This window comes from Kickxella alabastrina (assembly GCF_025024165.1).
Source record: "Kickxella alabastrina strain RSA 675 chromosome Unknown BX661scaffold_3, whole genome shotgun sequence".
Taxonomy (NCBI): domain Eukaryota; kingdom Fungi; phylum Kickxellomycota; class Kickxellomycetes; order Kickxellales; family Kickxellaceae; genus Kickxella; species Kickxella alabastrina.
The window spans coordinates 33,469-56,966 of record NW_026251474.1 but is presented as its reverse complement, the minus strand read 5'-3'; the positions used below and the strand labels follow the sequence as shown (position 1 = coordinate 56,966).

Sequence of the window (23,498 nt, the reverse complement as noted above, 5' to 3'; positions counted from 1 at the left end):
CCAGCCAACGGGCCAGCCAGAGGTCCAAACTGGTGAATAGGAATGAAACGAATTGGAGATGGTCGTCGACCAAACCAATAGAGGCGAGAGTGACTCCAACACTGGTAGCAAAGGTTATAATGGAGGCATTGGCCAAGAGGGTATAGCACAGATGGGCACCATGAGAGGGTTTATTGCCGTGGTGCTACTCAGTAAGGAAAGGCTGGATGGAGTTGCCAAGATTTTTCGGATGTTCAAGCTCAGAGTAGGAAGCCTCCAGGACTGCTACCATAGTGGGAAGTCTGTTGGGCACACATTTACTTTATAGCCCAATGCCCATCAGTTGCCCTTTTCTTTGTGAGCACTAAGATTCACAGCCATAAAAAGGGCAAAACAACTAGTGTTCTCTCTCTTCTCTTTTGCTAGTTTTTAGATAATATAAAATCAGACTAGCTATTCAATTCACCCGTTAACAGGTACAACTACTGCCTCGCATTTGAATTATCATCAGCACCAATCTCATGTCCAACTTTGGGACACAATCCGACCAGGAGACTATCTGGTAGAGGGTGTACTTTCTCCATCATGAAGTGCTGAACCTGAATATTATGAATGAAAATTGAATATTATTGAGGGATGAATTGAGTGAAAAATAAGAAAGCATTGAATGAGTACCCACCCAATCAACACCCCTTGTGGGGGACCATGCCGAACATGCACATTCTTTTTCAGCAGTCACATGTGACATCAAATAGGGAAATGTCATATGAAAGCCACTATTGTTACCAATTGCAGCTGTATTGTATTGTTTACGCTCTAATCGTTTAAGGTGAGCTTGTTTAGATCCATTATAGTGAATACTATTGAGTATATTTATTATACCACCTATTTTTTATTACTGCGCGGCTGGTCAGGGTCTGAGTAGCACAAATCCTCAGGGCACAAAAGGCCGCCACCAGCAAAATTGCGACACATCCATCAGTGCCACAGGTGCACAAAGCACAAAAGCCACTGCTAGCCGCCAGCAGTGATGGGCAAAATGGTTCCCAAGCTTCATCAATGGCGATGCTAGCACCATAGGCATGGAGGCCATGCTGACTCTTACACCAAGGCCGAATCAACCCTCAATTTCACGAATCACCCCACTATATCTTTTTCATCCTTATTTTTATTTCTCACCAACATAAACTATTCAAAAAACAAAAAATTAATACTGCTAGAATGAAAATTAGCACGGGCAAATAATAAAACAAGACTGAAAGCACGCAGCATGCTCTTACATTAACAGTATACCGATTTAATATATGCTAGCATGAGCCGCGTTATAGGGTGGGCACAGCTAATCAGATAAAAATACGACATTGGTCTAATCGACCCATTTGAGCCTATTCTGGGCCATTTGGGGTATGCTAGCATTCAGCCTGTCAATCGATTCGCAGCCAAAAAAAGCAATGTTGTTTTTATTGGCATCAACTTGAAAGAATATATGGGCGTCAGTGTATACACATGCAATGCCACCTTTTTTCTTTCTTTCTTTATTCTACCACGCTTTGAATAAACCAACATAAAACTAATTTGGATGGGAAAGCAACGTATTAATTAAAATCACTGACATCGTCAAAATCATCATCGTCTTCCTCCTCCTCTTCCTCTTCCGCATCCTCCTCCTCTTCGTCCTCCTCATCCCCATCATCAACATAGTTCCCATCGACTGAAAAGGCAACTGCCCTGGCACTAGGCTTCGGCACAGATGGTGGGTTCATCATCTGCGATTGGAATTGCATCGACATCGACATCGACATCGACATCGACATCGACATCGACATCGACATCGACGACGAAGAAACACTCAAATCATTCAGATCACTCGGATTAACGTATATCGGGCGATCATCGGTCATTGGCAGCAGAGGCTGTACCATAGGGACAAGATCTGTGGGGTTTTCTTTGGATATCCGCGCCCACAGTGCTTCGCCGTCGGAGTCCGATGATTCTTCAGGGATGCTTGTGGTGTTGGTGTTTCGGCCGTTGCCAAAGGCATAGCCCACTTCGCCTTCCTCCTCCTCATCTGCATGCTCCTCCAGCTCGCCCTCCTCGCCCTCCTCCTCGTCGTCGTCGTCATTGGCGATACTGTGGATGTGCCGTGCTTGGTGGGGTATTTTCTTAGTAGCGGGGCGGATTTCGCCGGATTCCGGCGGCGGCATTTGTTTCTTTTTCTGTTGCTGCTGCTGTTGCTGTTGCATCTGCTGCTGCTGCTGCTGCTGCTTGGCACGAGCGGCGTTGGTGCTGCCCTTCTTGCGGCCGCGGCGCTCGACCTTGACGTCGCCGGCAGGATTGACGCGCGTGCGCACAACGCCGGCGTCCTCGATCCACTCGCCAGTCTCGCCGATACGCGTGTTGCCGGAACCCATAGCAGCCATCGGCGGCGGCAGCGGCGGCACTGAGTCGCGGCCGGCCGAGTTAGGCAGCACAGGGCCAGGCGCGCCGTCGTGGTAGTCCAGCGTAGTCTTAACGTAAAAGGCCATATACGCCCTGCCCTTGGCTGACAATCCCTGGCGCGCGCGAGTCTCGTCAGCCAAGCCGAGTACATCACGGATATCCGCAGGGGTCACAGCAGCATCATCGAACTTGAACCATTGGCCGCGGTGCTTCGCATACGCCGTGTAGTGGCCGGTGTCCAAGTGGCCAATGTGGTCGATGACGGCGAACAATGCGTACTGGCACGCTGGGTTGGAGTGCACAGCGTCGGTGCGCCGCTTGCCCAGCGTGGCGCTGCCGCCGGGGCCGTCCAGCACGGGGATCGGCGTGTCGCGCGCAACGCCGCTGTGATCGAGCCCGGTGCGGTCATTCACGGCGATGCCGCCGACGGACGCCGCCAATGCGCTGCCGGTGCTGCTGGTGGCATGGCCGGCGGCGGCGCGCAGCCCAGCGGCCGTCTGGCTGTGCGCCGCCAAGGCCGCCGCCGTATACGGCGTCATGTCGACGAGCAAGGGGAGCCGCACGTACGCGTCAACCTTAGCCGCATGCGCAGCGCTTGGCCGCGCACCAGCCGTGTGCTCAAACCGCTTCAGCTGAAACGTCAACACAGGCGGCAGCTCCTTAACGCACAGCTGCTTGACTGCCGACCCGCTACTGGCCCCGCACCGGCTGCACGCATATGCGCCGGACGCCAGCGGCTCGGCGCGCGTGTAATGCGCAAGGCAGTCGTGCAGCGTCAGCACCGGGTGTTGGCCGCGGGTCAGCGACGCGTTGGCGCGCGCGCCTGTGCCGCGCCGCGTGTTGCGCGCGCCGCGCTCCGTTCGCGTTTCCAGCCACTCGTTGAGCGAGGCGTCGATTGCGCGTGCGCCCAGGGCTGGCCGCGCGGGGATGTCCAGCGAGATGTCCAGCATCGGGTCGTGCGCGTGCGTGGTGTTGCCGCAGCCCGAGCACGTGACGGTGCTCTGCAGCACGCCGGCGAACGCCTGGTGCACCAGGCAGGCGCAGGGGTGCAGGTGTGAGTGCGCGTGCGCGCCGCCGCCAGTGTCGCCGCCATTGCCCATAAGCGCGTTCTCGGTCAGCCCGACGTGCAGCGTGTCGAGCAGGGCCATCAGCCATTCGTGCGCGTCCTGCTGGCCGTAGCCGGCGAGGTCGCCGCGCAGCAGCCACATTGTGCGCAGCAGCCCGACCGGGGCGAGGGGCGCGGCGTCGCCCGAGTGGAACGCCTGGAGCGCAGCCTCGAGCTCGCAGGCCATGCAGGCGACAGGCGCCTGTTCCTTCAGCTGTGCTGCTGCTGTTGGGCGTTGCGGCCGACGCGGCACGTGCTGGGGTGGTGGCCGTCGCTGAGCATCCAGCCGCGCACCAGCGGATTTGGGCGAGCGCCTGCAGGACAACGCTGAGGTAGCACGTGGCGCCGAGGTTCAGCAGCCCGCGAACGCCGCCGCATGCCTGGACGGCGCCGTGCTCGCGCAGGTACTTTGTCTGCGCTGGGGATAGGTCGGCTCCGGTGGAGACGATGCGCGGGCGCTTGGCCTCAGGCTCGGCCGAGTCGCACAGCGCCGCGTGCCAGCGGATCTGCGCCGCCAGCAGCCACGCGGTAATCGCGGCATCGTACACGTAGTCGCTGCAGTCGAGGCAGAACACCGCCAGGTGCACAAAGTCGAGCGCAAACTGGTGCCGCGATGACCGCAGGTGCTGGACAATGTGAGGCTCGGTGCTGCGCGCCTGCTGCTGCTGCGGGCGTGCGCGGCGCCAGCACGCAAACTCGTCGCAGGACAGGCACGCGTGCAGCCGGTCGCCTGGCGAGTGGCAGGCGGAGCATGTGGGAGCCGGCATTTCGTCGACGAGCCGCTTGCGGCTGCGGTCGCCCTCGCCGGCGGTGGCTGCTGCGGGCGTCGGCTCGCGCTCGCCCAGGACGGCTGCCGCCAGGGTGCTGCCGGCGCCGCGGCGGCCCTGCAGCAGCGCTTGGCGGTGCTTGCAGACGTTGGCGTATGGCACGAGCACTTTGAGCCGGTCGATGATCGCCTTTGTTTTGCTGCCGATGTGCGGGCAGCGCGTGCCGCCCTTGCCGCGCTTTGTGTGGGCGTGAGCGCTGCGCTGGTGGCTGCCTGGTGCTGTCCTTGAATTTAAAGCTGTGCTTGCGCCTGTGCTTGCGCCTGTGCTTGCGCTGGCCGCAATGGCCTTGGGCTCTGGCGTGCCCATCGGTTGTAAAAAAAGAGGGGAAAGGCTAATAATTCGCTAATAGAAATTGGAGAGTGCAATTGAGACATTTCCCTTTTGTCAGAGTCAGCGTGTTTCCCCCGAACACACTGCCACTGCCACTGCCCGTTGCCGTTGCCGTTGCCGTTGCCGTTGTCGTTGTCGTTGTTATGTTTAACTTGACTTAATCACAGGATCACAATACCTCTCATCCGCAATCAGCGGATCACTCGCAATTATGCTCACGTGCTTCCTTTGGTCCTTGGCTTTTTATTTTGTGTGCCAAGACTCAGGACTGACAGAAAAAGACCGGCAGATAGCCGAGAAACCCCAGCCAGCGGGATTATCGCGCGGAGCACGGAATATGGAGTGGAGTATCTCCTCAGGGGGTTCTAGCTTTTAAGAGCTCCACTGGGTGAGGGAGTGCTGACCAAAATGCACCTGTGCACAGGAGGAGGCTTTAAAAAACACCTAAATTTTATTAGCGTAAGCTTGAGAGAGAGGGGGTGGGGGGCAAATGGAGCAGCTCTTCCCAAAATTGCTCACTGAGTCACAACTTTGTCGCACGACACCCTTTTTAAAAATAAAAAATTAACAGTCACTACCCCTCCTCCTCCACACACGCAACCACACAGCCAAGTAAAATAATTGCCTGATTATTCATGAAAAGCACCACAAAGAGCTAAAAAGCAGTCATTTTATACTATTCTTTAATTATTCTAGAGTGGCCCTATCTCTCTCTTTAAAATGACCTTTTAAAAAGATGGAAAAATATCGTAAGATTATTGCAATTCTACCAACGTGATACGCTTTTGGTTGCTGATTGCTGATGCTGATTGGATTGAACAACAAGATGTGAGAGCAGTAAATATAGAAAAATGGGGGAGAAACGCTAGCGTGCTTATGAAGACAAAGCGGACAATTTTTTTTTTTTTTGCTCTTGTTTTTTGACTCGCGTATTTTATTTAATAACATTTTATTTTTTCCCTATTATTATTATCATCATCATTTTTTATTCTCACAAGCCTTGAACACAATTTTTCCACAGGCAATTAAGAAAATGCTGTCTTCAGCGCGTACGTTTTCCAAACAGGTGCTCAGCCACCGCACACAAATCCAGCACCAAACCAAAAGCCAACTACGCAACCAACAGCACCCCTCACGACCCAAAGACCAGCAGCAGTCCATCTGCCACGACGACGACCTCACCGCAGCCACAACCGCAGCCGCAGCCGCAACCACAAAGCACCAAGTCTTGGAGAAGATGCGGCTGGAAAACCGCGAGCGCAAAAAACGCTGGCGCCAAGTCAACGAAGAGCGCAACAAGGACAACGATCTCCGGTGTCGCGTCACCAAACGCGCCAACCAGCTATACGGCGCCCAGGCCTCGGAGGCTAAGGAGAAATGGATTGGGGAGGAGTTTGATCGCAGACAACAGCGGCGGAAGGAGAAGGAGGTGCGGAAGAGACCGTCGTCGCCCGAGGGGCTTATGGTTGCAGGCGAGAAGAGAATGAAGTGCGATGGGCGCGTGGATGGCATTTTGGGCGCTGTGTCGCTGGGCGGATTTGCTGGGTATGCTGGGGTGCCGGCGCATCAGGCTCGTGCTGCGTATGGGTTTTGGAAAAGCACTGTGGAGCACCAGGCGCTGGAGGCGTCGGCTGCGCCGGCCAGGGCCAGGTGTGGGCTTGAGAAGGAGCAGCAGCAGCAGCGTGTGCTGTCGCGCCATGGCTCGCCTGCGGTGGAGCAGCAGCCAGCATGGCGTATGCCGCCCGCCAAAAGAGTTGGTCATCTGCGACCGGCAGCAGCAGCAAGTGCTGCCTCGCTCACTTTGCCGCCCTGAGCAGCATTGTTCCTGAGGAGTGTCTGCTGCTGCCGCTTTCTGCATCTTCTCACCACATCAGCAGCATCAGCGCAGCAGCAGGCAGCGGCAGCGGCGGCACCAGCAATCCCACGCCCGTGGCCAATGCGCATTGGCAGCAGCAGCATCTTTTGGACGGCAATCCTCCGTCTCACATGGCCACCCCCATGTTCTCCTCCAACGCTTTATTGTCTGAGGAAAACCTGCCTCTAGCAGCAGCAGCAGAAACATTAACAACGAGCAATGCATTGGTGGCAGGCGCCCCTTATCCGACAATTTCTTTACAACGCAGGTGCGGAATAGCAGTCCCCCTGATCACCATTACTTTTATATGCCGCCCATGCAGTCAGTGCAGCCAATGCAGCAGCGGCATCTGCGTCCCTGGGAGGACGACGACACGGACCATCCTGTGCTGAGCCGCTCTTCGACGTTGGTGCTGCCGCCGCTGACGACCGGATCGTCTGCGTCGCCGCGCTGCATCGACGACTACGAGATGAACGGGCTGTCAGAAGCTGCCTTTTCGCTGATGACGCTGTCGTCGGCTGCTAACTCTGCGGGTGCCGGTAGCAGCAGCCATAGTAGCAGCAGTGCCTCGCTCCCTTTGGGCCACTATTGAATACCTTTCCCCTATTATTATTTAATAACCGTGCGGTATCACCATTTCTTCTTTTTTTATTCCTCTCTCTGTCCCCCTCTCAGCTGTTTGAGTAATCAGTGAGCGGGGGTGATGATGTACCTGTTACGTTTGTCTAATTAACCGATTTATATTTATATATAGTATCCACATTGATCCGTTGATCGTGATCATTCCCTCTCTTTTTTTCTTATTCATTGACTTCTGGTCCCATGCTCCGCCAAAAAGGTTTGCCCGAACATTCCGAAAATGACAAAATAGGCTGCGAAACACACGGCAGTCCAAATTCACTCAATTTGCGAATTCGAAAGAGCAAAAAACAATACCACTCATCGTCTTGTTTTTTTTGCACCCCACCTTCACGCCTCTCCTCTCCCTTTTTATTTGACCCACACCCTTTCTTTTTTCCTTTAGTATAGCTATAACTACAACTATAACTATTATAAAAATGGCATCTGGGCGTCGAATTTCGCACAAAAGATTGGCTCCAAGGAGTTCCGCTCGTACCTCATGTCGACGCATTTCTGGGGCCCCGTGCCAACTGGGGCATTCCCTTGAGTGCAATTGCGGACTTTAACTCGTCACCCGAAAAGATTTCGGGCAAAATGACTACGGCTCTGACCTTCTACAGCCTGCTGTTCATGCGGTTCTCCTGGATGGTCAGCCCACGAACTACTTGCTGTTCGCCTGCCATGCGACAAACGAGGTCGCCCAGCTGGTGCAGCTCAGCAGGTATATTGATTATAACGGAGGTATTACCCAGGTTTGAAGAGGAATGTTAGCGCATTTAAGGAGAAGGCTGACAAGTCTGCTTAAGACTAGAATACTGGAGATCCGAAGGTGGGAAGGAGAGGGAGAAATGTAGTTGATATTCGAGTCTTTTTGGTTATCTGGTCTTTTGGTTTTTTTTTTGAATACGAAATATTTGTTTTCTTTAATTCGTCGTTAAAGGCTTTATTTTTATTTGTTGGACTAGTCGAAAGAATATGAAGGCTCGAAGAAAAAGAAAAAAAATGAATAATCGAGGGAATTCCCCTTCGGATAAATGCAGACCGTTTTCTGTCGAATGGACTCAATGGCCCAGATATACCCTCCCCTCTCCTCTGGTGGCCTTGTACATAAAGTGAGGCAACGCTGAAAAATTAGCCAGTTTGAAAGCAGTGGGAGTATTGTTGCTGCCGGTCTCCAAAAACAACACGTGCTCTAACCCGTGGTAGAGTGCTGAAGTCGCTTTTCTCAGAAGCCCGCTGACGTGCTGGTTGGTCTGTCCATAGACAACATTGACCCACGATATGTCGACCTGCTTGACAATCAGAACCACGCTCCTGATTCTGCGAGGGGGGAGGGAAGAAGAAAAAAGCCAATATTATGCATATTGGTAGCAAGATCTTTGCGGGCATAGTTTAGCTTTTGTTTTGGGTTGTCAATATGAATATATAAAGGGTTTAATAAGCTAAGAACAAATATGATAAGGCTGAGTTTAACAACACGGCAAGTGCAGTGTCGTCCATTAGCAGCACCCGACTGGAAGACTGGATTTTGGCTGACTTTACAATATGGCAATCCTGAAAAGCCGGCTGGTCGAGGGCCTTGGGCCAGCTGGGATAATATGTGCGTCTATAATCGGCTAAATAAAACAATATGTGAACAGCTTTGCACGACTTTGCAATACACATTTTACTCCAGCAGTGACTGCTATGAATAAAAGCAGCCGCAAGGGATATGTTTGTATTGTACGCAGTCGCAATCCATTCTTAAATAATGGCCGATGGCTGTTTCAATTGCATGCCAGAGCAGAGTTTGAAAGACTGAGAATGAGGACATATTAAAGCAAACAATTGTTTGGGTGATCAAATATGGAATTAAGAATGTGCAGGGAAAGGGCGTTGAATAAAGAGAAGAGAAGAAAAAAGAGAAGAAAGTGTGTGTACGTGTTATTCCTTTTTAAAAACAATAGAATCAAAAACTCGGCATTGGGTTGGCCGTTGATTTGTAGCCAATTGGTTATGTCGCCCTTTTATTTTAGTAGCAATATTTAGCTTTTAAAATTTTGAACCGCTGATGCTTTGGCAACACCCTTTTTAATATGCTTCCAATAACTGGCAATAAATATACAACTTTGTGGTTATTGAACTTGTCCATGTCTGCAAACTCTTTTGTGATGATCAATTGAATTGTTATTATTTTGTATTGTGATTGTCTGGTTTGTTGGTGCTTCGTGTATGCATCAACAAAGAAACAAGAATTTCTCTTCTTTCTAGTTTCCTTTAACATTTCAATTGCATTATATTATATTTTAAATTCCTACTAGTAAAATAAGGGGCAATAGCCAACAACCAAGCTCTTCCAAAATAAACCCAGCATATAACACTCTGCCTCTGTACATTTATTCACCACACACAGTCCATGTCTGCATCGACGACGGACATTCCGCTGCGGGTCCAGCGGCCAAGGCTCTCGCCGGGCGACAGAACACACTCCACCGATGACACCGATGCGTCACTGCGCTCGTCATCTTTGGATTCCTTCGACATAAACACCGAGGACGACCCAACACACATGGCGCTGGAGCGGCGGCTGGGCCTCTGGAGCGGCATGGCAATCGTCATGGGGTCGATCATCGGATCGGGGATATTCTCGACGCCAGCGCTAATTCTCGAGTCCGTCGGGTCGGTCGGCATGAGCCTCGTGGTCTGGGTGGTTGGTGCGCTGGTCAGCCTCTGCGGCTGCGCAGCGTACATGGAGCTCGGCACAATGCTGCCGCAGAGCGGCGGGGAAAAGGCGTACCTCGACGCGGCGTTCCCGCGGCCACGCGCGCTTTTGGCGTTTGTGTTCTGCGCGTGCGCGATTTTCGTCGCCAGCCCCAGCGGGCTGGCAGCGGATGGCGTGGTGGCCGGGTCGTATCTGCTGTATGCGGCGACCGGGCAAGCGCAGGGGCATGCGGCGTGGGCGGAGCGGCTGATCGGCGTCCTGGTGACGGTGCTGTGTGGTGTCATCCATGCGGTGTGTGCGCGCGCGGCGATCCGGGTGCAGACGGTGTTGACGGTCGTCAAGGCGCTGCTGCTGGTGCTGGTCGTTGCCGTCGGCGCCCTCAGCGCGCTCAGCGCGCCCAACGCGGGCGCAGCGGCGGCAGCGACGCCGTCGGACTTGTTCGCTGGCAGTGCGCGCAACGCGAACGCGTACGCGGGCGCGCTGTTCAAGGTTTTTTTGCATACTCCGGGTACACTGCGCTGAACTACGCGGTGGACGAGCTGCGCGATCCGGCGCGGACGCTGCCACGCGCGGCGCTGGGCGGGCTGGCGCTGACGGCGCTGCTGTACATTTTGTCCAACGTCGCATACTTTGCAGTGCTTGACGCCGATGCCGTGCGGTCGGCAGGCACGACGGTTGCGGGCGTGTTCTTTACACGTACGCTGGGCCCGCTGTGGGGCCAGCGCGTGGTGCCGGTGCTGATTGCGCTGGCGACGCTGGGCAACGTCATGTGTGGTACGTTTGCTGCGTCGCGGCTGGTTTTTGCGGCGGCACGCGAGGGGTATGTGCCGATGGGCCACTTATGGGGCGCGGTCAGCATGCGGTTCCAGACACCGGTGTGGGCGCTGGGCGCGTCGACCGTGCTCACGTGCGTGTACATCGTGGCGCCGCCGCCCGGCCAGGCATACGCGCTGCTGATCGACGTCGGCGGGTATTCGACGTGGGTGTTTAGCGGGCTGGCTGTTCTGGGGCTGCTGCGCTTGCGGTGGACGCGCCGCAAGCTGCCGCGACCGTTCCGTGTGTGGATGCTGGCCGTGGCCGTGTCGCTGGCCGCCGCCGCCTTCATGTGCGTGGCCCCGTTCGTCAGCCCGCCGCCCGCTAGCGAGACCGAAGCTGAGCCCGCTGCCACGCTGCCGTACTGGGCGGCGCCGCTGGCGTCGGCTGCCTTTATTGTGCTGGCGTGCGGCCTATGGTACGTCCAGGTCATTTGTGCCGTGGTCTCGAGCGTGCGCAGTACATTAAGCAGGGCGGCTAGATCAAGAGATCTGGCGATCGGCGGATCAGATCAAGCAAATAAAAAAAGTGATCTCTTTCTCAACCCAACCAAGCCCAAGCTTTTCGGTTTTTTTTTGCACTGTATGCTAAGTAAAAAAAATACGAAAAATTTTTGTAGTGCTCTAATCACACACAAGCCTATTTTCACTTTCATTTTTTTTTTTGTTTCGTCTCACTGGTTGCTTACATTCATTCTTATACTTTTTATTCTTACTTTTTATACACTATTCGGGTGCATTTCCATTTGTTTTTCCACCAGCCTTGACTACAACTACTTTTTGGAAATGCCTTCGACTTCGGGATTCAGGACCCTCGAGCGGCAGGAAAAGGCCATCAACCCCGGCCACGAGCACGAGTACCCGGCAATGCAGAACCTGACGGCACCGCACATCGAGTCGTTCAACTCGATCTGGGAGCGCGCTGGGCCGCACACGCCTGCGCTGGTGGACGTAGCCATGTCGCTGCTGGACAAACACACGGTGTTCGACGGCAAGGGTGACCACGAGCAGCCGCTGGGAAACAAGATCACCTTCTGGATTGACACTGTTCGGTTGGACCACCCGACGCTGTCGGCGCGTGAGACCAAGGCGTCGAACCGTTTGATCTACCCGTCCGAGTGCCGCCAGCGCAGCATCACGTACCGCGGCCGGCTGTCCGCCGTGCTACATTACCAGGTCAACGACAATCCGTTGGTGTCAGAGGAGCGCAATTTTGGCCAGCTGCCAATCATGGTGCGTTCGAACCGCTGCAACCTGCAGGGCCTGGGTCCGGCCGAGCTGATCCGCCAGCATGAGGAGGCCGAGGAGATGGGCGGCTACTTCATCGTCAACGGAAACGAAAAGGTCATCCGCCTTTTGATTGCCACGCGCCGCAACCATGTCATTGCCATCCAGCGCCCGTCGTACGCCAACCGCGGCCCAGGCTTCACGCCGTTTGCGACGCAGATCCGCTGCGTTCGCCGCGACCAGACCTCGCAGACGCTAACAATGCACTACTTGACCACCGGTAATCTGCTTTTGCGCTTCTCGATCCGCAAGCAGGAGTACATGGTGCCGGTGTCGCTGCTGATGCGCGCGCTGGTCGGCGCGTCCGATAAGGAGATCTTTTCGTCCATTGTTGGCGGCGACGCCGAGAATATCTTTGTGCGTGATCGCGTTGAGCTGCTGCTGCGTGCCAGCAAAGACTATGCCGTTTACACGCGCGAGCAGGCGTTGGCCTACCTGGGCGACAAGTTCCGCGTCGTCATGTACGCGCCCGACGACATGTGCAACGCTGACATTGGTCGCAAGCTGCTCGAGCGCCTGGTCATGGTGCACTGCGACGATGCCGCGACAAGTTCAACATGCTGGCCCACATGGTGCGCAAGCTGTACGCTGTTGTTAGCGGCGAGTGCCAGGAGGACAACCCTGACACGCAGCAGCTGCAGGAGGTCTACATGCCGGGCCACCTGTACCTGGCCATCATCAAGGAGAAGATCGACGACTACCTGCTGGCCGTGCGCGGCGAGATGTCCAAGGACGCGCGCAACGCCAAGATCGACCTGTTCAACAACCGCTACGTGGCGCGCACCTTCGCCAAGATCACGTCCGACATCGGCGTCAAGGCCGGCTACTTCTTGGCCACCGGCAACCTAGTCACCAAATCAGGCCTGGACATGCAGCAGATGTCTGGCTACACCATCATTGCCGAGAAGCTCAACTACCTCCGCTACCTGTCGCACTTCCGCTGCATTCATCGCGGTGCCTTCTTCGCCGAGCTGAAGACCACTGGCGTGCGCAAGCTGCTGCCCGAGGGCTGGGGCTTCCTGTGCCCGGTGCACACGCCCGACGGGTCGCCTTGCGGCCTGCTCAACCACTTGGCCCACAAGTGCCTGCTGACGACCGTCGTCGAGGACACCGCCGACGTCGAGAAGGCGCTGATGCGCCTGGGCGTCGAGCCCGGCCTGCCGGCGCCGGCGCTGTGCGACGCCGCCCTGCTGACTGTGCAGCTGGACGGCCGCATCTTTGGATACTGCAGCGAGGCTGTTGCCGCCAAGGTCGCCGAGACGCTGCGCGTCATGAAGCTGCAGGCCCAGCGCGCCCGCGAGAGCCGCCGGCGCGATGCGCAGCTGCTACAGCTGGACATCCCGTTCAACATGGAGATTGGCTTTGTGGCGCGGTCGCAGGGCGGCCAGATGCCTGGCCTGTACCTGTTCACAACTCCGGCGCGCTTCGTGCGCCCTGTCACGCACCTGGCAACGCAGCAGGTCGACCATGTTGGCAGCTTCGAGCAGGTGTACATGGAGATTGCCTGCATGGACGAGGACGTGCGCCCTGGCGTCAGCACGCATCAGGAGGTGGTGCCGACCAACATTCTGTCGGCTGTCGCCAACTTTACGCCGTTCTGCGACTTTAACCAGTCGCCACGTAACATGTACCAGTGCCAGATGGGCAAGCAGACAATGGGTACGCCGATGCAGTCGCTCCCGTACCGCACGGACAACAAGCTGTACCGCCTGCAGACCGGCCAGACGCCGATCTGCCGCCCGAGCATCTACGAAGACTACGGTGTCGACGGGTACCCGAATGGCACCAACGCTGTGGTCGCCGTTATCTCGTACACGGGTTATGACATGGAGGACGCGATGATCCTGAACAAAAGCGCGCACGAGCGCGGCTTCGGCTACGGGTCTATCTATAAGACCGAGTACATTGATCTGGGCAAGTTCCGCAAGAGCGGCGACCCGGTCACCATGCACTTTGGGCTGGGCACCGACTGCGCCTCGGACGAAACCCTGACCACACGCATTGACCTCGATGGCCTGCCGTTCCCCGGCGTCACAGTCAACGCCGGCGACGCGCTGTACGCGGTCATCGATGACGTGCGCGGGCGCACCAAGGTGCATAAGTATAAGGGCGAGAGCGGGTACGTCGAGACCGTGCGGCTGCTGGCGTCCAGCTCCGAGGAGGAGCTGCAGGTCGTTGCGCTCACCTTCCGCATTCCTCGGTCGCCGATCATTGGCGACAAGTTCTCGTCGCGCCACGGGCAGAAGGGTGTGTGCTCGCAGAAGTTCCCGGCCATCGACATGCCGTTTACCGAGTCAGGGATGCAGCCGGACATCATCATCAACCCACACGCGTTCCCGTCCCGAATGACCATTGGTATGTTTGTCGAGTCCATTGCCGCCAAGGCCGGGTCCCTGCACGGCCTGTGCCAGGACGCGACGCCGTTCCAGTTTGATGAGAACAACACGGCGGCGGACTACTTTGGCGAGCAGCTGCGCCAGGCCGGGTATAACTTCCATGGCAGCGAGCCCATGTACTCGGGTGTCACCGGCCAGGAGATGCGCGCCGACATTTACATTGGTGTCGTCTACTACCAGCGCCTGCGCCATATGGTCAGCGACAAGTACCAGGTGCGCACAACGGGTCCGATCAACAGCATGACGCAGCAGCCCATTAAGGGTCGTAAGCGTGGTGGAGGTATTCGCCTGGGCGAGATGGAGCGCGATGCTCTTATTGCGCACGGAACAGCGTATTTCCTGCAGGACCGTCTGATGAACTGCTCGGACTACTCGCTGGCATATGTGTGCAAATGCTGTGGCTCTATCTTGGCGCCCATTGCCATTCCTGCGTCATCGCACGTTGTTGATCTGAGCCGCCCGGGAAGCACAGAGGCGCGTACTCGTGGTGCGATGTTCTCTGGATTGAGTGCTGCTGAGGCGAGTGCGATTATGGCTACAGCTAATGGCGGCAGCGGTGGCAGTGGAATGGCGTTGGCTCGCGGCAGAGGCCCTCTGGACTTGATCTGTCGCTTGTGCCAGAACGCCGACGGCATCACTATGGTCGCCCTGCCGTTTGTCTTCAGGTACCTAGCCACCGAGCTCATGGCAATGAACATGAAGGTCAAGCTGGACGTCAAGTAAAAATGATAAATTATCGGTTATTTTATATATTCAAGAAGAAAAAACTATTTATTTATATCCTTGTATGTTGATAGTTATTGAGGTTTAATAGCTTGTGTATAGTATGTATGTGCAAATATGAAATGAAATAAAATATATAAAAGTTACATGCCAAATAATAATTCTAATAGTAATAGCCAATTGTGCCCAAAAACATTTTTTTGTTATTTGTTGTCGTGAGCATACCACACTGCAGGCCTTAAATGGTTCCGTACAATACTGGCGACGACGGCGATTGAACATTAGCAGGAGCAAGATCAGGATCAGAAGCATCGGCAACAGCAGGATCAGCGGTCCCAGCTACAAGCTGCTCACTCTCATTCTCATTCTCGCCTGGCAGCCTCGCTCTGCCCTGTCGAATAAATAACCAGATGCAACGTACAATCTGGCCAGTTTTGCGAGCACCAACTGTCGCCAAGACAATCGACAAGTACGCGATCAAAACACGGGTCAGCGCCAGCATAACCACTGAGCTCCAGATGCGCGCGACCACCGCTGTAGCCAGAGCAAACGACGCCAGCGGATACACTGGTTGGCATGAATCAGTCAATGTTCTGAAGGCGACTTTCCCAACAATGCAAATTCCAAGTCCACGGCGGCGGCGGTTGCTGCTGCTGGAGCTGCTGCTGCTCTGTAGGGTGAAGAGGAGAATATGCGAGTTGATAAACCAGGCTGTTGACGCTCCCCATAAGATCAGGCCAAGGATGGCTCCGGCAGCCATGGCCAGCTCGCCCAGTAGCAGTGGGGCGGTAGCCGGCCCAACGGTGTCCGCCCAGACGCGCTGGCTCTGGATGCCCAGCGTCATGATCCCCAGTGCCAGCTGGCTAACAGGCGCCAGCGGCATAACAAGCAAGGATCCGCCGGGCCTTACGACAGCGCGCGACAAAATGCTAGCAGCCATTAGCTGTCGAATATACAGAATAGAGAACACCAGGGCGGGCACAACGCTGGCGCCCCACAGCGCATACCCAGCAGCCAACACCCCCGAAGCACGGGATGGCGGCAAAACAAGCGTCAATTCGCTGGCCGCTGCGCCGGCAACAGTGCCGGGCAAAAAAAGCAGGTACCAGGGAAGCAGCTTCGGTCGCCCATCGGAGGGGAGCCGCCGGTACCGCGCGGCTGTTGCCATGAAGGCTGGCAGCGCAGTGAGTGTGAGCACGGCGCCGAAGATCGCGCAGAGCCGCCAGATGCCCACCAGGATGTCTGCGAGCAGCGGCGCCGCAGTGATATCCACAATGCCAACAAAGTTCGATACTGCCGCCAGCAGACATACGGGCACAGCCCAGCTGTACTCGATGATCGACCGCAGAAGGTCGCTTGGCTCTCTGATGGCTCTCGGAGCCACGAGCACAGAGGCAAGCATTAACCGCAGGGCGTAGATGGGGATCAGGGCTAGCTGAAGTGCCAGCCCGCTGTAGGATATGATTGAGACCAGGAGTACTAGCCACTCACTGGCTAGTGTGCTTGGTGGTTGCTTGTTTCGGTCGCCCCCCGGTGCTCCGTTGTCGATGTAATCGGCCGATTCGGAGTAGGTACGCCAGAGCTGTGCATATGAGCTTAGCGCTATGGATACCGTCAGCCATCCGGCAGTTGCGCACCTGAGCATGCTTGATGTGCACACTAGCACGCTGAAAACCCGCTTTGCCGCGCGACCGGCACTGCCATTTGAATTCATATTTTAATGGAATAATAATAATAATGGAATAGATAGTTTTGTGACAGAACGCTGACGTTTCGTTTGAAAAAAGACAAAAGATGAAAGAGTGATACAAAAAATTATAATTGTATTTTTTTATTTCTCTCACGCAGACATCATTTGTCTCTCACGAGTGAGCAAGCGAGCGAGTGAGCGAGTGGTCGGGCAGGCAGGCAGGCAGGCCAGTGTCAGTGTTCAAAAATGTTGTGCCTGATGACATGCATCAATGCATCATTCCATGCACAAAGAAAAGTGCGGGGGTTTATAAAGAAGAGCGACTGGGGCCTTTTTCATTTCCGCTATTTTTATTTTTCGCAAGTGTCATATCAAATAGAGGGAAATTAAATGCAACGATCTTTTTTTTTTGCGGAGAGGGGAAAGGGGGGAGAGGGTCGGAAATAAAAAGGGTGGTAAATGGCATTGATCGGGCCAAGTAAGAATGTGAGCAGCAACATATGGAACACTTTGGCAGACTCTGTTTCTATTGCTGCTCTGCTTTTCTATCGGCATGGCAAAAGCCGTTTAATCAATCAACCAACCAATCAACCAATCAACCAATCAACCAATCAATCGATTGGCTGGCTGATTGGTTAGCAGGCTAGCCACAAATTTCTTTTGGCTACACACTGCAAAAAAACCAAAGGCAACGTCACTCAGCTATGTTCAAAAGATATAACCCTCCCTGTAGAAGCGCCGCGCATCGCCACACGTGCAGGAGTCTGGTGGTTGACATTAGTCTGCAATTAAAATAATTAATATTGTCTTTGTCTCACATCATCGGCACCCCATATTCAAACCCCTCTATTGTGTTGAACAGCCAGATTAAGAGTGCATGTAAGATTGTTAATAAAAGCAGCAGCCACGCCTCCGTCAACCACGCATTCACCCATCATTTCCCCCTTCCTCAAGCAACTGTTCCACCCAAATATTATAATTTCCTTTTCTTCCTTTCTTCTTTTAATGGCACCTCGTCGCAACATTGCTCTTTTCATTCTTCTTTTTCTAACAACAAGCACTGCGCTAGCTGCTACACTCCATTACATGAGGATCTGGTCACCCATCTCCAGCACAGCTTCACTGGTTGTAGCCGCAACAACAGCCTCTACCAGCTCAACACCCCTGGGATCCGCATCGCCTGCACCGAAATGGAATACGTTGTCGGGGAAAACGACCCGGCTGATTGGCCACCGAGGCGAAAAGGCATTCATGCCGGAACACTCTCTAGGATCATACTGGCAGGCGGCACTTGAGGGGGCAGACTACATTGAGCCGGATCTCGGCCTGACCAAGGATGGCCACCTCATTGTCAACCACAATGAGTACCTGGGTGGGACCACCAATATCGCGCATATCCCCGAGCTGGCACACTTGAAGAGCAACAAAACGTGGGTTTACGACGTGGATGGCCGGGAAAAAACCGTCTACAACGAGTGGTTTGTTGCGGATTTGACGCTGGAACAGATACGAATGCTGCGCATCAATCAGGCATCCGAGTACACATGGAGACCGCAGCACTTTAACGGCTACTTTGGCATATTGACATTCGAGGAGTATCTTCAGGTTGTGCGCAATGTGACTATAGAACTCGGCCGTCCATTCGGTGTTATTCCTGAGTTGAAATCGCCCACGCTGTATAATCGCGGCCGCCCATACGACAGGTACTTTGAGGACCGCGCCATTCTGACCCTGGAGCACTATGGGTGGGCCAACATCACTCGCTGGATCAACCGCGATCAGCACATTGATCTTCGGCTATCCGCCAAGCTGCGTCCCCTGGGCGCCGCCGTGCTCGGCCCGTCGGTGTGGCAGAGCTTTGACATGGACTCAGCACGCTACCTGGCGCAGCACACAGATGTTCCTGTAGTGGCCTTGGTTGAGCAGCTGCCCTGGGCATTTACGCCGGCAGGGCTTGATCGTCTGGCTGGGTTTGCCAAGATTTTGTCTACCTGGAAGGACATTTTTGTCGCTGGCCCCGAAGCGTACTTGCGCCACTACAATATTACGTGGGATGAAAAAGATATCGAGCAAATGGGCGGCTTTATTGCACCCAAGGATCTGGTTCGCGAGGCCCATAGCCGCGGTATCGAGCTATCCCCGTATACGTTCTACGACTCGCGCCAGGACATGGCGTACATATGCCAGGACGATAATGCGGAGTCAAAGAGCGAGTTTTGTCCCAAAAGTAAGGCCGAAGAGCTGTTTTACTTTTTTGATATGGGTGTCGACTACATGTTTGTTGAAAACATTGTCGAAGCCAGCACGTTGAGGCTTCAGTACGACAACCAATTGGCGCAAGCGGCTTGAGCATTCTAGAAAACAAAATCCAATATTTTATATAGAAATATGAATAGTAAATAAATAAAAACTGCAATCATCGATTGACTTTATTCAGCGTTGTCCTTGGGCGGATATATGAATGTCGACGGGCAGCTGTCCGAGACCAATGCCTCTTTAGATGGCACATAGACCATCGCGTCTCTCACATTAAACCAAGCCCATATTTCGCTCAATGCGCCGTTCTTGCATTTAACAGCCACTTCTATCCCAAGCCCTTCTTTAATAGCACTCTTGAATTCGGCCGCCGTGTACTTTGTGTCTTCTGATGGCTCAATTCCCTTGTCTGAAAGCGCCTCGTACAAATTGTATTTGTTGCGCAGGCGCAACGCCGTGTTAAAATAGTCCCTGACATCTTTGTGTTTGATGTATGATGACCCGTAGCACCTAGGATTCAGCGTGGTCATGCATGTGCCGTGCTTATTCCACTCGTGCGACCAGAACTTGTTGTTGTCGCCGGTGTACGACGACCAGTACGTGTTCATATTTTGAAGCAACAACGGATTGTTGTTATTGCTATTGTCGGGTTTTACAATCTCGGTGATATTGGTGTACAAACGCGAGCTGTCGCAGCCGCTGTTGCCTGTCTGCTGGCCGCTACAAGTGTCAGGCCACAGGCCGTGCAGTGTAAACTCATATGATGGTCCCAGCTCCGTGTGCCATTGCTGTGTCAGAACCAGCAGACCGTATGTTGGTGAGCAACAAGAGTCGACGCCTACAGACCTGGTCGAGCACGAGATCACGCCCAATGGGCAGGTTTCGGGCTGGGCTGGCGAATCTGATGGAAATGATGCGCCCAGCGGCAATGCCAATGCCAGCGCAAGTATTGTAATTGCAAAAGACTTGTTGAGCATACTAAGTTTATATGGAAATATTCTAAATAAAAATTACTTATAGATGTGTGAAACAAAAAATGTTAAATGTAAATTATATACAAGACAAGGAGATTCAACATCGATATGATAAAAAAATATGAGGCCAAGCAGAATATCACCACAGCGAACTCGGCCTACTTGTTCGACATAAGCTACTGCTATCGACATGTGCTCATCATCGTCGTTGGCCGTGACCCCTCATTTTAATATTCACAGTAAGCCCAAACTTTTTTCAAGAACGAGCAGCAAGTTATTTTTGTTATTAACACATGTTGAAATTAAATGGTTTAAAATCAAATAAAAGAAGCATTGACTACTTGGGGAAGTAGTAAAATGTACCAAACTTGTTATTTGCCATTCTGGCATTTCTCAACTGAAAATCAGTACCGTTTTTCACTTGGAACCAAATCCGAACCTCGTCAATTTCGTGTTTCTTCGAGCAAACGTAAACGTCCACGCCAAATTCTTTCATCAAGGCTATTTTAAACTCTGCCACACTATACAGTTTAGTGTTTGACGGCAAGATGTTATGTTTTGCCAGTGCCCTGTAAATATCATACCTTTCTGCAAGATATATTGCTGTTCTAAAATACTTAAGAACATGCTCGCTCCCGCTGCATTGCTGGCCTGAGCACCCGTGAAATGCATGAGTTACGCTGCTTCCATGCTTAATCCATTGTCTCGCCCAAAATTCCAAGTTGTTTCCAAATTTAGACGGCCACAAAAGCGACATTTGCTGGTAAAGGGCGGAATCATCAAACAGGATAGCGCTGTTTAGATAAGTAAACTGAGTAGTGCTAACGAATGATACAGCAGGGATAAACATACTGTATTTGTCAATCCACAGACCATGGAGCGTAAACTTGTTTAATGGCCCCGATAAGCGTTGCCATTGGAATGCCAGAACCAGTGTTCCGTCAGTCGGTCGACAGCTGTCCACAATATTGTCCGAAGTGGGCAAAGGCGTCGACGGTTTAACTATGAATGATTCACTTTCGACCTGGTCCTTGCTTACAGAGTGACATGGCTTGGATTTGGTTTTAGCTGCCGCTGTTACTACAGGAACCAGATCAGGCATAAAGGCAACCACTATGGCTTCGATATCGAGTGCGCTGTTATCGCCAGATGTCGAGAGTTTGGATGCTAAAATTTTTGAAAACGCAGTTTTGGTTAAACCAATGTCATTAGAACACCAATTAGCTGTTTATAAATCACGCGACTATTTTAGTACATCCATTTGTAGAAACACCTACAATCGCTCATAATATTAATAAGTTTGTGGATATATTTAAAGAAAGGGTAATATTAAAAAGTTATTTTTGACAGAAAGACAGAAAAAGACGTATTCGCAATTTTATATTATTTTTTGTCGACAATTTTATTGATCAATTAAAACAAGCATGGATGTATTTTCTGATGATATGGCATCGAAGTTATTGAATACCAGCTCTCTGGAATCGATGATAAATGAAATAACCACAGTAACTTTAATAACTTAGATTAATCGCGAGTTTGAATGATCTGGAGCTCACGACTGGTATAAAAAAATGTGGCATTATCGCTTGTGCAGAACAACACTAGGTGATGTCTTGAAAAAGTGATTGTGGCAAACATTAATCTAAGAAATAGCAATTATTGTTTCCTAAAAATGGCAATTGTTTTCTTTTCAAGATCTGATGTGATCTCATCTCTCTATAATTAAGAAAAAGGAAGGCGTTATTGGGTTGGCCAATAATAACGCACATATCTGTAGGCGTGTGGCTTCTTTGGGCTTTCCGAAAACAAATTCAATTCAAAAAAGGAATTGCATTCAATCCCCAAACTAACTCCGAGAGCAAAGCTGTAAAAAATAAGCCCAATCTATATCTGCCTGAACGATGACATGCTACAGCCTTGTTATGGAAGAGACCGGAGGCAAACTTTGCACAATTTATTCCATTTTTCCCCTTCAATTTTGCTGTTTAATAAGCGTGTATATTTTTACACTTGCGTTGGTTCAGTGCTGCTGCTGTCGCTAGTAAACCAAGCGGAATGATATGTGGAGGTGCCGAGAAGGGTGCCGAATAACAGATATCAATTGTCAATCATAATTTCGTTTTTTTTCTTTTTAAAATTTTTGGCTATTATTCAGCGTTTCCTTTTTTATGTTGCATTTGTTTTTTCTTTTCGCATTCTTCTTTTCTTCTTTCGTTTGGGCCTTTTCATTGGTCAATTCTTAAGAAGTATATTTTTCTCACTGATTTTTTGCATCATCCATGCCAAGACTTCCTGGTTCTTTCTTTCTGGTCTTTGTGACTTTTGTTTCGACGAATAAAATAGAAATCTGCCAGATTCTCAAACACTTAAAAATCACTTTTTTATCAAATTGTGCCTATCATCCCTCATTTTTTGATTGCATTTTTCATCTCTTGTACTTTTAGACTTGACACTTCATTTTCATACACATACACATACACATACACACGCGAATATATTTTTCATTTAAAACATGAGCATGGTTCAGGGTCCTCCTGATGTAGACCTCAGGCTGAGGTACTTTAGGTACATGCCAGCGAACGTCTATCCGCAGGTAGCCGCGGGCTTTTACTTTGCCATTGGAGTGATCTTGATAATACAGACCATTCGATCGAAGGCGCAGGCCTGGCTGTACGTTCTGGCGGGCACGGCGATATTCGAGGCTGTCGGCTATGCGTTCCGTGCGGCGTGCGTGTACGAAACAACACTGGTGCTGTTTCTACTGCAGCTGCTTATCATCCTGTTGCCCATCAATGCAATTGCCCTGTTCAATTATAAGGTGACGGGTAAAATAATCAGCGATTCGTTGACTGCCAAGCCCAAGTATTTCTGGCTCAGGCCAAAGTTTGTCTACTGGTTTTACTTTGCCAGTGATGTGTTCTCGGTTGTTATGCAGGGCGCGGGCGGTGCCATGATGGGCAAAGTGACTACACGCGCGAAGGCCAAGACTGTTGCCCTCATTGGTTTGTGTGTGCAGCTGCTGTTCCTTGGGTGTTACATGGCGACCACCGTGTATGTCTGGCGCAAGCCCGAGTACGTTGTACATGCCGGTCCCCGCGATAAGAGCCCGCAGGCCGCCAAGCGCAAGATCATGGTTAATATTATCAGCACCACCACATTGTTATATGTGCGCTCCATCTACCGCATTGCAGAGTTTGCAGACAACACGATTTACAGCACTGAGTGGGCGTTCTACGTGTTTGACACCCTTGTCATCTTTTTCGCCTTCGTTGTCTACATTGTCCTATTCATTGGCCCCAACTTCCCGCGCAAGTCTGCTGGTTTGGAAAAGCAGCTGTCTTATATTCCGGTAGAGGAAGGCAACGCCCAATCGTTGTCCACTCGCCTGACTGACAAGGACTACTAACATGGAATGCCTTTTTTACTCCTTTCAACTTTAATAAATGACATAGACTACAATGATGATAATGGAAATCAAAATAACCAAATAAATCTACGGCCAC

At 52.3% G+C, this 23,498-nt stretch overlaps 10 protein-coding genes across 10 annotated transcripts; 6 read left to right on the top strand and 4 right to left on the bottom strand.

Moving 5' to 3' along the window:
* Positions 1–5,713: 5,713 nt before the first annotated feature.
* On the top strand, positions 5,714–7,127 carry BX661DRAFT_168758 (uncharacterized protein; the record flags this gene model as incomplete). The annotated part of the gene is made up of 2 exons (XM_051533462.1): positions 5,714–6,225; positions 6,770–7,127. 2 exons carry the CDS (start codon positions 5,714–5,716, stop codon positions 7,125–7,127), a joined length of 870 nt encoding a protein of 289 aa, XP_051393997.1.
* Positions 7,128–7,346: 219 nt separating this feature from the next.
* On the top strand, positions 7,347–8,134 carry BX661DRAFT_63417 (uncharacterized protein). Its single transcript, XM_051539344.1, has 2 exons — positions 7,347–7,373; positions 7,560–8,134. The coding sequence occupies exon 2, from the start codon at positions 7,751–7,753 to the stop codon at positions 7,925–7,927; it is 177 nt and encodes a 58-aa protein (XP_051393996.1). The 5' UTR covers positions 7,347–7,373; positions 7,560–7,750; the 3' UTR covers positions 7,928–8,134.
* On the bottom strand, positions 8,080–9,022 carry BX661DRAFT_177217 (uncharacterized protein). The gene has a single exon (XM_051534575.1). The coding sequence runs from the start codon at positions 8,543–8,545 to the stop codon at positions 8,288–8,290; it is 258 nt and encodes an 85-aa protein (XP_051393995.1). The 5' UTR covers positions 8,546–9,022; the 3' UTR covers positions 8,080–8,287.
* Positions 9,023–9,551: 529 nt separating this feature from the next.
* On the top strand, positions 9,552–11,151 carry BX661DRAFT_196135 (amino acid/polyamine transporter I; the record flags this gene model as incomplete). The annotated part of the gene is made up of 3 exons (XM_051538022.1): positions 9,552–10,346; positions 10,397–11,098; positions 11,131–11,151. The coding sequence occupies 3 exons, from the start codon at positions 9,552–9,554 to the stop codon at positions 11,149–11,151; spliced, it is 1,518 nt and encodes a 505-aa protein (XP_051393994.1).
* Positions 11,152–11,325: 174 nt separating this feature from the next.
* Positions 11,326–15,135, top strand: BX661DRAFT_177215 (uncharacterized protein). The gene is given in 10 exon segments (XM_051534574.1): positions 11,326–12,481; positions 12,508–14,441; positions 14,460–14,520; positions 14,533–14,547; positions 14,560–14,617; positions 14,633–14,783; positions 14,808–14,875; positions 14,894–14,924; positions 14,940–15,005; positions 15,018–15,135. 10 exon segments carry the CDS (start codon positions 11,456–11,458, stop codon positions 15,073–15,075), a joined length of 3,468 nt encoding a protein of 1,155 aa, XP_051393993.1. The 5' UTR covers positions 11,326–11,455; the 3' UTR covers positions 15,076–15,135.
* Positions 15,136–15,313: 178 nt separating this feature from the next.
* Positions 15,314–16,789, bottom strand: BX661DRAFT_196133 (uncharacterized protein; the record flags this gene model as incomplete). The annotated part of the gene is made up of 2 exons (XM_051538021.1): positions 15,314–15,442; positions 15,497–16,789. 2 exons carry the CDS (start codon positions 16,787–16,789, stop codon positions 15,314–15,316), a joined length of 1,422 nt encoding a protein of 473 aa, XP_051393992.1.
* Positions 16,790–17,851: 1,062 nt separating this feature from the next.
* BX661DRAFT_168755 (PLC-like phosphodiesterase) lies at positions 17,852–19,114 on the top strand (the record flags this gene model as incomplete). The annotated part of the gene is made up of 1 exon (XM_051533461.1): positions 17,852–19,114. One exon carries the CDS (start codon positions 17,852–17,854, stop codon positions 19,112–19,114), a length of 1,263 nt encoding a protein of 420 aa, XP_051393991.1.
* Positions 19,115–19,202: 88 nt separating this feature from the next.
* Positions 19,203–20,071, bottom strand: BX661DRAFT_177211 (ribonuclease T2-like protein; the record flags this gene model as incomplete). Its single annotated transcript, XM_051534573.1, has 1 exon — positions 19,203–20,071. A coding segment is annotated over exon 1 (690 nt), but the record flags the coding sequence as incomplete, so codon positions are not given.
* A 261-nt stretch (positions 20,072–20,332) lies between these two features.
* On the bottom strand, positions 20,333–21,282 carry BX661DRAFT_168753 (uncharacterized protein; the record flags this gene model as incomplete). Its single annotated transcript, XM_051533460.1, has 4 exons — positions 20,333–20,516; positions 20,580–20,598; positions 20,848–21,219; positions 21,273–21,282. The coding sequence occupies 4 exons, from the start codon at positions 21,280–21,282 to the stop codon at positions 20,333–20,335; spliced, it is 585 nt and encodes a 194-aa protein (XP_051393989.1).
* Positions 21,283–22,398: 1,116 nt separating this feature from the next.
* On the top strand, positions 22,399–23,466 carry BX661DRAFT_177210 (RTA1 like protein-domain-containing protein). Its single transcript, XM_051534572.1, has one exon. The coding sequence runs from the start codon at positions 22,508–22,510 to the stop codon at positions 23,399–23,401; it is 894 nt and encodes a 297-aa protein (XP_051393988.1). The 5' UTR covers positions 22,399–22,507; the 3' UTR covers positions 23,402–23,466.
* Positions 23,467–23,498: the final 32 nt, after the last annotated feature.

Bases quoted from the DNA above. Each gene is read 5' to 3' on its own strand.
- BX661DRAFT_177217 (XM_051534575.1), bottom strand. From the start codon at position 8,545: ATGCCCGCAAAGATCTTGCTACCAATATGCATAATATTGGCTTTTTTC.
- BX661DRAFT_177215 (XM_051534574.1), top strand. From the start codon at position 11,456: ATGCCTTCGACTTCGGGATTCAGGACCCTCGAGCGGCAGGAAAAGGCC. The intron at 12,482-12,507 runs GTGCACTGCGAC...TGCCGCGACAAG, and splicing joins TGCTCGAGCGCCTGGTCATG to TTCAACATGCTGGCCCACAT. The intron at 14,784-14,807 runs GTCATCGCACGT...TGTTGATCTGAG, and splicing joins GCGCCCATTGCCATTCCTGC to CCGCCCGGGAAGCACAGAGG.
- BX661DRAFT_177210 (XM_051534572.1), top strand. From the start codon at position 22,508: ATGAGCATGGTTCAGGGTCCTCCTGATGTAGACCTCAGGCTGAGGTAC.
- BX661DRAFT_63417 (XM_051539344.1), top strand. From the start codon at position 7,751: ATGACTACGGCTCTGACCTTCTACAGCCTGCTGTTCATGCGGTTCTCC.